We start from the raw sequence: 13658 nt of genomic DNA, 5'->3' as shown, positions 1-13658 counted from the left end.
AGAAGTACAAACCAAGTGTCTTGCAATATCTCTGAGCATGTGAAGGTAGAGGAAGAGGTCACGGTGGTGGTGGTGAAGATAATTAACTTAGTGGAGGGCCAGGAGGCCCTGAGATGAAATCTGATGTGGGCCTTAAAGGATGGGAAGGATTTCAGCGGGCAAAGATGAGAGGTGGGCAGAGACGCGTATTCTAGGCGTAGGACACAGGATAAGTAGGCCGGATGAAACTTTAGCAGTCATACAGATGCAGCCACTTGAGGCCTTCTTTTCACTCTCCCATTAGGATGGAGGCTCATTAACGCAGACGCTCTTCCTCTCATTTTGCTTTTCCTTGTATTGCCAGCATTTGGCGTGGCAGCAAGCGCCCCTTGTGAGTACTTAATAAATGCTTACTGACTGACTGGCCCAACCTCTGATTTTACCGATAAGGAAACTGAGGCCCAGAGGGTTTAAGTGCTTTAGGCTCAAGTCTGACTGCACATTTCAGCACATTTTCCACAGTACCAGGATGCCTCTAAAATCAGGTAGCCCAGTTTAGGAGGAGAATAGCATTTGTGGAAGGGATAATAGGTTGTGGAGGGGCTTAAATATCAGACTAAGGAGTCTGAACTTTATTCAGTACACAACAGGGAACCATTACTTGGTTCTGAGCAGAAGGTATAATCAGAACTGAGCATAAGGAAGATTACTACAGCAATGGGACGGATGTACTGGAAAGGACAGAGAGGGAAGAAATCAAGACTAATGCAGAGAGGCCTGCACTTGACTTGTGGCAGTAGGCCTAGTGAGGCAGGGATAAGTTAGAAACAGATATATCAGAAGCAGAATTGACAGGACCTACCAAATGATTAGGTGTGGGAGGTTAAAAAGAAGGTATCAGGCAGGAATGATTGAATAATTGGTGGTGCCACTAGCAAAGATAGTGAAGTCAGAAAATGGAACAGCTTTAGAAGAAATGTAAGTAAATTTGGCTTTGGACATGATGAATCTGAAGTCCTGGTGGTATATTTCCAAGGAGAGACAGCACAGTAAAATGGTTCAAATGCTGAACTTGGAATCCAGAAGGCTTGGGTTCAAATCCTACCTGACACTACCTGTGTTATCATAAGCAAGTCTCTTAACCCCTCCAAGCTATTAGTTTACTCATCTGTAAGGTTAGCAGTTGAACTACACAGCTTTTGGGATCACTTACAGTTGTAAATATATGCTTCTATAATTCAGGTAGAAATATCTTCAACGTAGGTAGGAGATGCATAATTGAAGCTAGAGAGAAAGGCCAGGGCAAGAGATACAGATTTGTAAATCATCTATGTAAAGACAGTAATTGAAGTCAGAGGAATAAATGAGCTTGCCAAGCAATAAAGAAAAGGGCTGAGGGTAGAACCACAGGAACACCAACATTTAGGGTCAGGAAGAGGAGCCAGAGAGGAAGCTGACCCTGTTTCCCTTGACAGCTTACACAGAGGTATGGAAGATTTTGTAAATAAATATGCTATTTAAAAAAATTAACCTCTCAATGCCCTAGGGAACACTCTAAATTGATATATTTCAGATAAGATACTGATCTGCATCAATAGTACAGGGCTTTCCACTCCAGGAATTGCCTATAACTACAAAGTGAAGACTTAAAATTAAAGAAAAAAAATTAAGTCCGTGGCACTGAAGAAAAATGTCTACATTTAAAAGGGGACTTTAAGAAACTACAGGCCAAGGGAAAGCCAGACATGCTGGTAGACCTGTGAATTGGCTCAATCATTCTGGAAAGCAGGATTATACTAAGAAAGTGACAAAGATGTCTATACTTGATTCAGAAATTGAATTGTGAAGAAATTATCCCAAGGAAATCAAAGACAAAAAGATCTCATTTTATGTAAAAAAAAAAGTATATATTAAATATATGTATACGTAAAATATACATAATCGGTTTGTCCTTCCCATGAACTGATCATGGATCATTTATAGCAGCATTTCTTGCAGTACCAGTGACCTAGAAATATTGATGGGGGAATGGCTTCACAAACTATGGCTCATGAAAGTAATGCAATGTTGTGTCGTTGCTCAGTTGTGTCTCACTCTTCACAACCCCACTTGGGGTTTTCTTGGCAAAGAAAGATACTAGGGTGCTTTGCCATTTCTTTCTCTGGCTCATTTGAGGAAATGAGGAAACTGAGGCAAACAGGGTTAAATGACTTACTTGCCCAGGGTTCACAGAGTTAATAAGTGTCTGAGGCCATATTTGAATTCAAGTCTTCCTGACTCCAGGCCTGGTGCTCTATCCACTGCAAAATCTAGCTATACAATATTATTGCACCACAAGAAATGATGAATCGAAAGAATTTAGAAAAGAAGAAGACTTACATGAGTTGTTATAAAGTTAAGTAAACAGAACTAGGGAAACAACATAGAGAATGACAACAGGATGAATGGAAGGAACAAAAAAAGAAACTATACCCTGTGTAATTGTAACGACCACATCGGCTCCTAAGAGGTAAGAAAAACAAGTATTTCCTCTTTCCAGAGGTGGAGGGCTATGACTATATAGCATTGCATATACTGTCAGATTTGGTTGATATGTTAATTAATGTTACTGAACTAATTTTTTCTTCCCTCTTTAATTCTTTGTTAGAAGAGAAGTCTCTCTGAGAAGTTGAGAGGAAGGATCTATTTGGAAATTAAAGTTATGTAACAAAGGATATCAATACATTTTTTAAAAAAGCAACCATAGCCCCAGACTCTTCAGCTATGGTCTGAACAGCCCAGAAGAGTGTAAGCTCCACACATAAAGCCACTATTTATGTATGTTCTTCTAGGAGCACTGTTAGAACTCTTGCAATTTTTTTTAAAAAAGGGTAAGGAGAGAAGATAAATTAAAAGTAATTTATATGAACTTCAACAATTCATATGCAGCGATTTATCCAGTTGGATTCAGAGTTTGAAAGGAAAGAAAAAGTAGGAGGGTCTAGCTATTGTGTGAAGTATGTCTTCAAGCAAGGTTGGCAGTGGCTACTTCCTCACTGACATCCTGTGCAGCTAAAACCACAGAACATATATTTATACACAGATTTCAACCCACGGAATAAAGAAACATGCATTCTTTCACTTTCTTTTTTTTTGAGGGAAGAGGGTATATATTGAACCGAATGTCTCTGTGTAAAAAAAAGTAATTTTGTAACACCCCCTAAAAACAAACAAACAAACATACCAACCAACCAAGTATCACCACTACCATCAAAGTTTTTAAATGAAGGGCTAACAGTGGTAAACTTTCCCAACAAAAGAAGGCTGGCTCAAACCTGAGAGAGTTAAGCTATGAATTGTTTTGGCACTGCTTCTGAAACACAGAAGGTGATTCTCATTTTTCTGTTTCCACCTCAAGTGACTGACTGGCACTTTAAAAAAAAATTGATCATGGCTTATGAGGCAGTCCAGCTGGAAAGCTTCTGCCTTTGACAAAAAGGCACTTTTCCACCTGCCACCCCTCCTAAAGAAAGGGAACGAAGCACCAGAAGAAATAACTGCTCTCTATGTGAAAACTCTGGGTCTTCTCTCAGGTCTGTCATCACAACTGCTCATGAAGGGAAAAGAATTATCCTATTTTAGCTAGGGGAAATTTGGGTTTGGGCAAACTCATTCTATACAGTTAAAAGAAACCTTTTAAAGTCTAACAAACCAAAAAATCAAATAGTGTGTTCTTTTTAAGAAGCACAACATAGGATTAAAAACAATGCTCTAGAAAGGTTGAAGTGGGTAAGGATGGCAGGGTCACAGAGAGAAGCTAATAAAAGTACATATGGCTTTTAGCACAGTCATGCACAAACAGATAGGGTGTGCTGCAGTTGGCTCAAAAGCTGTGACTGTTTTTGCAAAGTTCCCGGGTGAGGATATTTAGTGAGAGCAGGCTAAGGTGAAAAGGGGTATTTGTATAGCTTAAAGTAGTGATAGCTCAAACATCCTTGCCTTTGGCATGAAGTAAATGCTAAAAACAAGGATCAATCTTACTGGATAGGAATCCTTGCCCTTCCCCCCCCCCCAGCCCCCGAATTATTAAGAAGGTTAATTGTAAGGATCTGGTAAAGATCCTTGTAAGAGCCGAAGGAGAGATTCAGAATCTTTGTCAGTAGAACACCTAATTCCACCAGAGATCAGTATAGCACTTTTTTTTTCTACTTTGTAATGAAAATGCATTCAGTATTTCTGAAGTCCCTGCAGTAACAGCCATGTTAATTGGAAAGTAAGGCAGAGCCGTCCCTAACAAATCAGCAATGTAATTATAAAGCCAGTCAATAGAGTAAAGCCAGCTAACGTGTTCCAGCGATATTTTGAAACTGTAATCCGATACTACTGTTTCCATCTTCGTGCCTTGCCTGCACTCCCTTGTTGCATACTGTACTATTTGAGGCCCGGAGGGCAAAGCAAGCTGTTTATTAATGATCAGACACCGTATTTCAACTGAGATCCATAAGTACAACCCATACCATTTTTTTTTACTATTTCTGAAAACCTGCAAAAACTAAAAACATGTCAAGCAGTTAGTTTAACTAAAAGCAAGGCATTATGGTTTTCAACATTTGGAAGTTTTACTGTTTTGCTTCTTCAAGTCCACACTTAAAAACTCTTCCTGGTTGCAGTCTTTAGAGGAAGCATATGCTTCTATTAAATTAAAAACAGCACCTAATGTATTGTTAGTTTGTCAAGTATGACCTTTTCTCTGGAAAAACTTTTTGAAATAATTGAATTTAGTAAACCAAACAATGTCTGTTAGTCTTAGAAGGTGTTGTAATAAACATTTAGAATAAATTATTACCTTATTAAATAATTAAGAGGACAAAAGATTTTACATTATATCACTAAGTAACTGTTTATATTATAAATTTTTTTATTCCTCTGTTAGGATGAGTTTCAGTCTTATGGGAACAGATCTGAAAATTAGATAGGCATTTTAGGTTCCAATTTTGATTTTTATGAAGTCTTGGCTATACCAAGTTCTTTGGGAAGTTGTATGATGTAGTGAAAATAGCAACAGCCTAGAAATCAGAATTCATTCCAGCTCTGCCTCAGACCATTCTATAAGACCATGGGGGCAAAATGCTTCACACTTCCTTCCTCCATTTCTTCAACTGTAAAACGAGTGTGCTGGATTAGATGATCTCAAAGATTCTTTGTGGTTGTTACTCAGTTTTACCATCCCCCATATGGGAATATCTGTCACTTGTCTATCCTTGAAAGTGATGAGAACATTAAGAATTAATGTATTTTCCCAAGGAAAGGCCATTTGATGTAGTATATAAAAACTGATCTTGAAGCTAAGATGACATGGGTTCAAGTCCCACCTCTGAAATAGACTAGCTGTGGGACCCTGGTCAAGTCACTTAACCTCTTGGTGATCTAAGTTACTACTCTCTAAGACTATAAATTGCAGAGAAGATACCAACTTGCTTTGGTGGATGGAGTATCCTCAAGTTCCCCATACCAATGAAATCATAGGTCCCCACCCCTGCCCTGTCTTTTACCTGTGTTAAAGACTTTGGCTAAAGGTAGCAGCACATATAATCATACAACTCCATTTAAGGTGATGGATAAGTAGGACTATTGATTCTGAACTTGTATCAATTTACCCAAACACCAAAACCTACAGATGAAATCCTGCATATTAAAAATGAGATGGTACCCTTTAGATCACTTAAAACTGAAGTCATTTTTTGGTAGGGTCTTCTCTCCAGACACTCAATCATTTTTTTGGGCACCAATGTGCAAGGCATTGTGTTAGGAGCCAGATACAAATTAAAAAAAAACAACAACCCCAGAAAGCAGTGCTCTATGTAAACAAGCATATGCTACCCTTATGCTGAGCAAGTTTGGGCTGTCTCTCTGTAATCTGCCAGAGTGCACTTGACAGCCGGCCATGAGAGAGGATGGGAGAACAATGCAGATTTCCCTTCTCTCAAGAAGGGTGATGATGCTTCACAACTCTAGTTATAGGCATCCCAAAGAACTCTTATTTCAAAAACAAAACAAAAAAACAAAAACAAAAAAAGAACTCCCCTTTCAAGATCATTTCCAAACTCCATTGTGGCAGAGCTGAACAAATACAGGTAAGGGGTAGGAGGTGTTTCAAGCAGAAAATATCAATTATGGCATGTACATATCTTTCCAAACAGAAAAATGTGCTGTCAGTAAACAGTAATATCAATGCTTCAAACTCTAGTTTAAATTTCAGAAACATTTCTCAAAAGAGAACCAGGCTTGTAGTAACAAATGTCCATGCCCTGACAAGCTGTGTGGACTTCAACAAGAAACAATCCTGAAGAAACCTTCCAGTCACAAAACATTTTCTCTAAGTTTAACCCTAATTTTTATCACTCTGGAAGCCTTAAATAATCTTTTCAGTGCAGTAAAACACCACCAAGCTGAACAAATATTACTTTCTTCAGACACTGCCGCCACAAAACACTCTAGAAGGAAGGATGACAGGAAGGGGTAGTTTAATTGTAAACTATAATGCAGTTAACCTTAAAGTGACAGCGATACATGCAGTATATATAACACACTATTTTAGTAAGATTATAAACTGAGGTATATGATGCTATATGTGCAATAACAAAGTTGTAGAAAATATATTAACATAAGTCACTTTTCATCTGAAAGCTGTTTACTCTTATTAAATGACAGCTTTAGATAATTAAAGAATCTATTTTCACTGCTTTGCAGAATCTAGCAAATAGACTTAAAAATTAAAACATCTTTAGCTTCTACTTTCCTTTTACCATGTGTAGTTCCCAAAAAGTTATGTGAACATCAAAGAAGCTTAGCAGTCTCTGAGTACAATAGAAAATTTTTTCTGTTGTAGTAATAATTACTTAGATGGGATCCTTATTTCAACCCTTCTATAGCATCTTTTCCCCAAAGATCCCTTGTTTTTCCCCTCACATTATAGACCCTTGACAAATACTGCCTGTAGGAAAAAAAAAAGCTTCTTAAGGAAGGAACCAAAAGCTTTGCAAAGAAGATGTGATGGATTTTTTTTAAAAGGGGACTATACAATAAACAAGAGTCAAACTGAGTCTTTTTTTTTGGATTATATATATATATATATATATATATATATATATATATTTAAATAAATGAAAATAACACCTTAGAACAAAGGAGGCTAATTTATCCTTTAAGTTTTATTTACTGTCCAACTGTTTGCCACTAAAAGTAAGCAAGTTACATTAGGAAGTATATCCATGAAAGTATTTTAAAATTGTCTTAGAAGCTTCTGATTACTTTTGAAGAGTCCTTGCTTTCAAATTCTGAATACCATGTTGCTGTACAGAGATATGATACAAAATAATTCTCATGGATACATGCTGTACTTCATTCTTTAATTTTCAACCACTAGTGAAAAGGTAGAAGACAGACAAATGTAAATTTTTTGCTAAGTAAAAGTATGCATAAACTATGCATATTCTGATTCTGGAATGCTGAAGGGAAGTATTTCTACAACATACAATCTGAATAATGTCACAAGGCTATCAAGAAGAAATTTATTTAATGATATTCAAAAGGGGGAAAAATACTATTGTGAACTTACAAATAATCACTTGTCCACTTGTCCAGGAGAAGTAAAAATTTGTTCCAGCCATATAAAAATAAACACTCAGCTTATTTAATTGCCTAAGTAGATTTTCAACTTTATAATAGAAACAAATAAGTAGTTCACAAAGTGTATAAATGAATCAAGGATCTGATCTGAAAATTTGGGGTAATATATGGCATCATACAAAGCAAACATTTGTTTTTCAGTAATTATAATGCCCATTTTGAGACCTATCTTTCTTCCTGAAGTAGCCTTCTGAGGTATTGATAACAGTACCTGTGGTGTTCCGAATGTTTAACACCAGCAGTGCTATAACTAAGAAGAAAAATAATTGCATCAAATTCAATTCTAATAGCCGTAGAAAAAGAATTTTCCACTAAAATGTGAAGTGACTACTACTTAAATAATAATTCAAACTCTATTAGCCTCAAGAAAAAGGTGCCTTCAACATATCCAGTTTCAATTTACTATATATCTTGTAATACTTTAGTCTTGCCATATCATCTCGAGGTAGAAGTTCACTTCTAGAATAAGCTAACTATTCTGTACAGTATATAATTTTACATTTAATAACCAAACATGATATAGATGGTTAGTCTGAACTATCACTACATGGAATGGCTTTTTCTAGACATGGTAAAAGCAAAAATCCTAGTCTGTTTTTAGACAGTATGGAAGAGATAATGGCTAAATGGAACCAAAATCAAGAAATGTTTAAAAGAAATCGTTTCATCTTCAGCTTAAAATCCTATTCTGTTCAACCAACTCCTATGCCATACACATTTCATGTGAATGTTCACTGAATTTTTCCTTTACTGCCCTGCCCCCAATCTGACAAATGACAAATTCTATCATGTCTCATAAAACATGGGAAAAAACTCAACTAAAGATTAGCTAGTTTAGGATTGGCATCTGGTTAATTCATTAATGTATCTATAAAGTTATGTAAACTTGCTTGCTAAAGAAATGATCCTTGGAACTTTTGGATTCCCCCAAAAGAGTTAACTCAGGCAATACTTTCAAATATATGGGTGGGGTACTAAAGTAAGACTGCTCAAAGCCCTAGTAACTGCTGCATGGAGTGGAATGATAAGCAGCTGGCCTGGGAGAGGAGGAAGGCATGAGGCTAAAGGTTGATTTGCAGCAAGTGACATTATGTTACTATTAGGCATTTTTAACTATAGAAGAGTCAGGTAGTACATTTTACTCTCACTCAACATATTCATGTAGTTCAAACCTTAAATTGCTTTGCTCTTCTCAAAGAACCAGAATCCTTTCCTTCTAAAACTAAAGCAGAAAAACTAGGATTTCTTTTCAATGTAATTTCAAAGATGTTTTCTAGGAAAATGAAAAAAAAAACTTAGAAATGTCAACTCTATGAAATTATAAGAATTAATGGAGAAAGAAGATAACATACACATGAATTAAGTCTAAGGATTCCAGTTTGCTGCTACCTACAGTTAGTAATGACAAAGCTGCCTTTGGGCACTTAAAACTAGTCAGACCTGCTGTAGCAGTTGTATGTCGACTTTAAATATGTTCTCCTCACTCCTTCCAACTCCTACTCTAATGTATCTTCATAGTTTACTTCCAATCCTGGGAGTTTCTTTAGCCCAGTTCAGTCAACAAATTTTGTCATCTCCTCTTTGAGTAAAACAGAATTTTAAGCAGACTAATAGTGGAAATCTGAGAGGTTAGAAAACAAAAGTTTTTTGTCACATTTTTGACTGAAGATCCCTACCAGTTTGAATGCACAATACATATTCTGTGCTAGATTTTTAGAAGTACATTAAAATAAAACATTGCATTTGCTACAGATGATCCTGACAGGTATTATAATTGAGAAGATTAAATCCTTTACTTGTACTTAAGTTCCATTTATATTAGGCACAGGAGGGTAAAAGACTATTTGGACAAGCTGGTCTAAGGTCCCTTTCAATTTTATGATCACAAAAATTGTAAATAAAATGAAATCACCAACAGCAAAACAACAAAAACTTTATGTACATTTAGATTACCTTTCCTACTATATTCAATAAAAATTCTGTATTTAGGTTTGATAATTTAAAATTTTTAAAAATAATCTGCTTCTATTTCAGTATTTATTTTATAGAAGTAAGCATGTTTTGTTCATCTCATGATCTTTAAGGGGAAACAAGGCATCTATTTATTACTCAGAATATGAATGTAGTCTTATTGGCCTGACATATGCCATTCACAGAATCATACAAAGAATGAACTGCAAAGCAGCGCTAATGGAGAAAGACACTGCTCTACACAATGGATGATGTGATGCTACAGGGCCCAACTCTGCCTCTAGATACATAAGTAGTTCTCATCCTCTGCATCGGAAGGCAGAATTTGGCTTTTTATAGTCAACTGCATTGAATAGTTTCCCTCCCCCCTCCCCCCCATCTTACAGATCAGATCTGAGAAAGCAAGAAATCAACTTTAGTTAATAGTTTGTCTCCTCAGTTTTTAACTAAAATATCCACAAGAGTGAAATCTTTTCAGAAGTCAATTTCATTTGTCAGCAGCAGTAATTATGATTTTGGAGAGACCCAATTATTTTAAAAAGAATAATGATCAACTGTGGATAGAGCACATGTGATTGGTATATATGTCACTGACTTATTTTAAATGCTGAGTTTCTACTTCCTATGGTTAGTGTTAATTAGTGGGAGGACCTGCTATGCTGGATTCTGCCCCTATTGCTATGCTGTTTCCATTTAAACTGGACCTTGCCCTCTTTTGCTTTCAGCATACTTCATGATCTTTGGACTCAGTAATCAGAGACTGCTTTCCTTTTTTTTTTTTTTTTTTGCCAAGAAACTATTGCAATTGGAGCTGTCTCCTTCTGTACTATGGCCACAAGAATGAATCACCATATGTAAAATTTCTTCAGCAAAAGGGCTTTAAATAAATTCTAAAAGTGAATTTAAAAGCAGTGTTATACTACCAAATAGATGCACATATTTTTGTGAGCATAATGTATTTTAAATGACCTTGACAATTTTTTGTGCAAGTGGAAGTGAAGACAAAGTTTTGATATTTTTAGAAATGTTTCTAGGAAATCACAGCAAACTACAAAAAAAAAAAAAAGAAACAAATGTTATTAAAGTCTGTTGGTTGAGCTGACAGCACACTTAAAACATAAAGCATTTAGATGAATGGTAAATCTGAACTGGTTTGAAATTCTACATTTTATTCTAATTTATATGGACATTTCTTAAAAATATTTTTGACAATAATTGAATGTTTCAGTCCTCTGAATCTTTAGTTGTCCAACCTCCCTAATTACTTCTTTCTTATCCCTAAATTTATTTTTCTGTTCTTGAAGCAGTAATTACTTTTAAAAGAACAGGTGCATAAATTACCATTCTTCTTCTACCTTGCCCCCAAATTCTAGAATATGAAAATACAGTCTCACTAGTTTCTGATTCAATACAAGATTACTGAATAACAAGTTTTGTCTTTCAAGTTAAATAAACTTTAATGAGCAAAATTAGTCAATGAAAGTCAAAGGGTTCATTAAATCTAAAGAACTATATTTCTCTTAATTCTTTAAGGGAAGTCATCCAAAGCAACTATTACCAGGAGTATGAGGCAAGTATAAATTGTTCCCTAGGATACCTACTCGTATACCTGGCTGGCACAGAAACTGCTAATCCCCTTACCCATGCTAATAAACTAAGGGATAGAGTTGCGTAGTCCGTACCCTCACAAAACAAAAAACAAACCCAAGCTATCTTCAAATGGTTTTAATATGACAGAAAAGAAAATTTAAGGGCTTATAATACAATACAGTATACGTATATTTCAGTTGAGAAGAGGGGCTTAAAAAGAGGGTAAAAATTAGTTTCAACAGTTTGAACTGATGAGCAACATAAATTTAACCATAAAAAACCCCAAATAGTAAAGTTGAAGATAAATCTTAACTTGTAGTTAGCTTTCTTTGTGAAGGAACTGATAACACAGAAATCCGAAGCCAAGACTGTATGTTTTTCTCATTTGAGCTAGGCGTTGAGGTCTTTCTTTCAAAGGTGTGCATTTTCACCTTCATAGCAGCACTTACATTTACACAGGCCAACTCTTGTACAATCAAAAGAGCACAAACATTTGTATACCAATTAAAGAATGGGAGTAAAGAGAGATGTGTACTCCTTGCTAACAAGCAGCTTGCCTTCTGATCACTAATCTAAATTAAGTGTACCAAAAGTACATGGGCATGTATGGTGGGAGTTATTGTTGGTATTGTCAAGTGGATCTTGTCATTTTCTCAGACTGTAGAGACTCTCAGGCTTACTTATATTAGTTTTACTACTCCCCAAATAGCTATTCTTATATACTTAGTGGCTGCTTATTAAGCAAACCTCTGTATTAAAACTTCTCTTAAGTTTTTTAAGCACTGCCTGAGCATTTCATAACATACAGCAATATTTAAAAAAAAAAGAAAATCTAATGAATACTGCTTGAAAATGCAAATTAACATATTTCCCCAGACAAACAACTTTACTGAGAACTGGAAGAATCTCAGGATGTCTCAAGCTGCTGACTGCCCACTTCCCAACTCAATACAGGAACTTACTTTTACAGATCTTGAAACATCAGTAAGAACAGCTTCCCAAACCACCCTGAATCAAGAAAATATTCCCCCATAAAACCAAGCCTGCTATTTATGAAACTGCTTTTACCCAAAGTCATAAAATTTACTTATTTCTTAAGTCTGTAGATACCTCTTTTAAAGGTAATATATCCAAGGTTAAAATTAAGAACAAAAATTCATCAATTATTTTTTTTCTCTGGATAAGTAATCCCTTCCGTCCTAATGATTCAAAGATCAGTACCAGCAGATCTTTACTCCTATTTAGATGTGGGTAGCTAACATGGTGATGAAGTCTAGGTTCCTAATATTCAACCAGAGTGATGTTTAAAACAACAGGTGTACACATTTTTTTAAAAGACAAATTTAATTCACCTAACATTACATCACCGATATACTTGGAACTTGGGGCATGATACATCTACATAGTGACAAGAGAAAAGAAAAGAAAGGTTCAATTGCCTCGAAGTCCAACAACATAGAACTTGAATGCAAACTAGACTATGGAAACTCGCAAATGTGCAGCCGCCCTGAAGCTGGGGAACCGTCCTATAAAAAAAAAGTACCACACATTCATAACACAACCCCCGCACATCCTCGCTTTAAAGGAGACCAGTTCCATGCTCTTTGCCCCACAGCTCCAAGCTGGGGCTTCGACCCCTTCCTGACCCCAGTCCAAGTCTATCGGTCCGCTCTGCTCCCCCCCACCCCCTTCCCTCCCCAGACCCAACCTTCCAACCTCCCAGGTCCGTCCGCTGGCCCTCTGGGCTCCGAAGCCTAAGTAAGGGGACAGGGAGCGAGAGAACAGGCGAGGTCTCCCCCCTACCTGCTCTGGACTAGAGCTTTTCTCGTACAAATAGCACCCCCTTCTCTTTTCTGCCAGCGCCCCCACCCCTTCTCCTCCCTCCCCGCGCACACTCCCGCTCCTCGCTCCCTCCAGGTCCCAGTGCCTACAGCTTCCGTGGCTGGGCAGCCCGCACTGGATCACTCGTTCCCTGCACCACACGCATTCACACGAACACGGACCACAGGTCCAGCTGAACTTACCACATGCAGCCCCACCTGAGGACTACAGCATCAGGGCAGGGTGGGGAAGGACGCGGGGGTTCCGCCCACTCCTAAGGCTACACCACCTCCATACAGCGCCCCTCCACTCCGGGGACCCAAGGGTGGCGTCAGGGAAGGAGGGGGGAGACGGAGAGCTAAGGCTCTGCGGTCCTCTGCCAGTGAGCTAGAAGCATTCTACAGTGGGGGGTGGGGGGTGGGGTGTAGGGTGGTGGTGGTGATGAGGCTGTGTCGGAGAAGGAAGGAGAGCAGGACTGGGCGGAGCGTTTACGTGAGCCAGAGGGCAAGGAGCTTGCGAGAGGCTGCACGTCACTCTTGCATGGCAAGTGGTGGGAGCACGGGCTGCGTTTCAGTCCGGGCTTCCCCCCCCCCCCCCCCCCCCCCCCCCCCCCCCCCCCCCCCCCCCCC

At 37.7% G+C, this 13658-nt stretch overlaps 1 protein-coding gene across 6 annotated transcripts in view; it reads right to left on the bottom strand.

The window, feature by feature from the left end:
• Positions 1-13658, bottom strand: part of SERTAD2 (SERTA domain containing 2) — a 158473-nt gene that overhangs the window by 22336 nt on the left and 122479 nt on the right. Inside the window, exons 1-2 of one of the 6 annotated variants that reach the window (XR_011164618.1) lie at positions 13233-13441; positions 7135-12734 (exon numbers count right to left, since the gene is read on the bottom strand). The exons of 3 other annotated variants lie outside the window; for them this stretch is intronic. Coding sequence is in view for 1 of the 3 variants with exons in the window: in XM_069068966.1 (XP_068925067.1) it covers positions 13140-13195 (56 nt within the window). In the remaining 2 variants the exon portion in view is untranslated. Of the gene's footprint in view, positions 1-7134; positions 12735-13139; positions 13442-13658 lie in introns of those variants that run through there. 2 more of the 6 variants (XM_069068966.1, XM_069068968.1) reach the window with 2 other exon arrangements.

This window comes from Petaurus breviceps, unplaced genomic scaffold (assembly GCF_028583685.1).
Source record: "Petaurus breviceps papuanus isolate PSGF00001 unplaced genomic scaffold, PetGlider_PUasm1.0 90775, whole genome shotgun sequence".
Classification (NCBI taxonomy): domain Eukaryota; kingdom Metazoa; phylum Chordata; class Mammalia; order Diprotodontia; family Petauridae; genus Petaurus; species Petaurus breviceps.
This window is presented reverse-complemented; position numbering and strand designations above follow the sequence as displayed.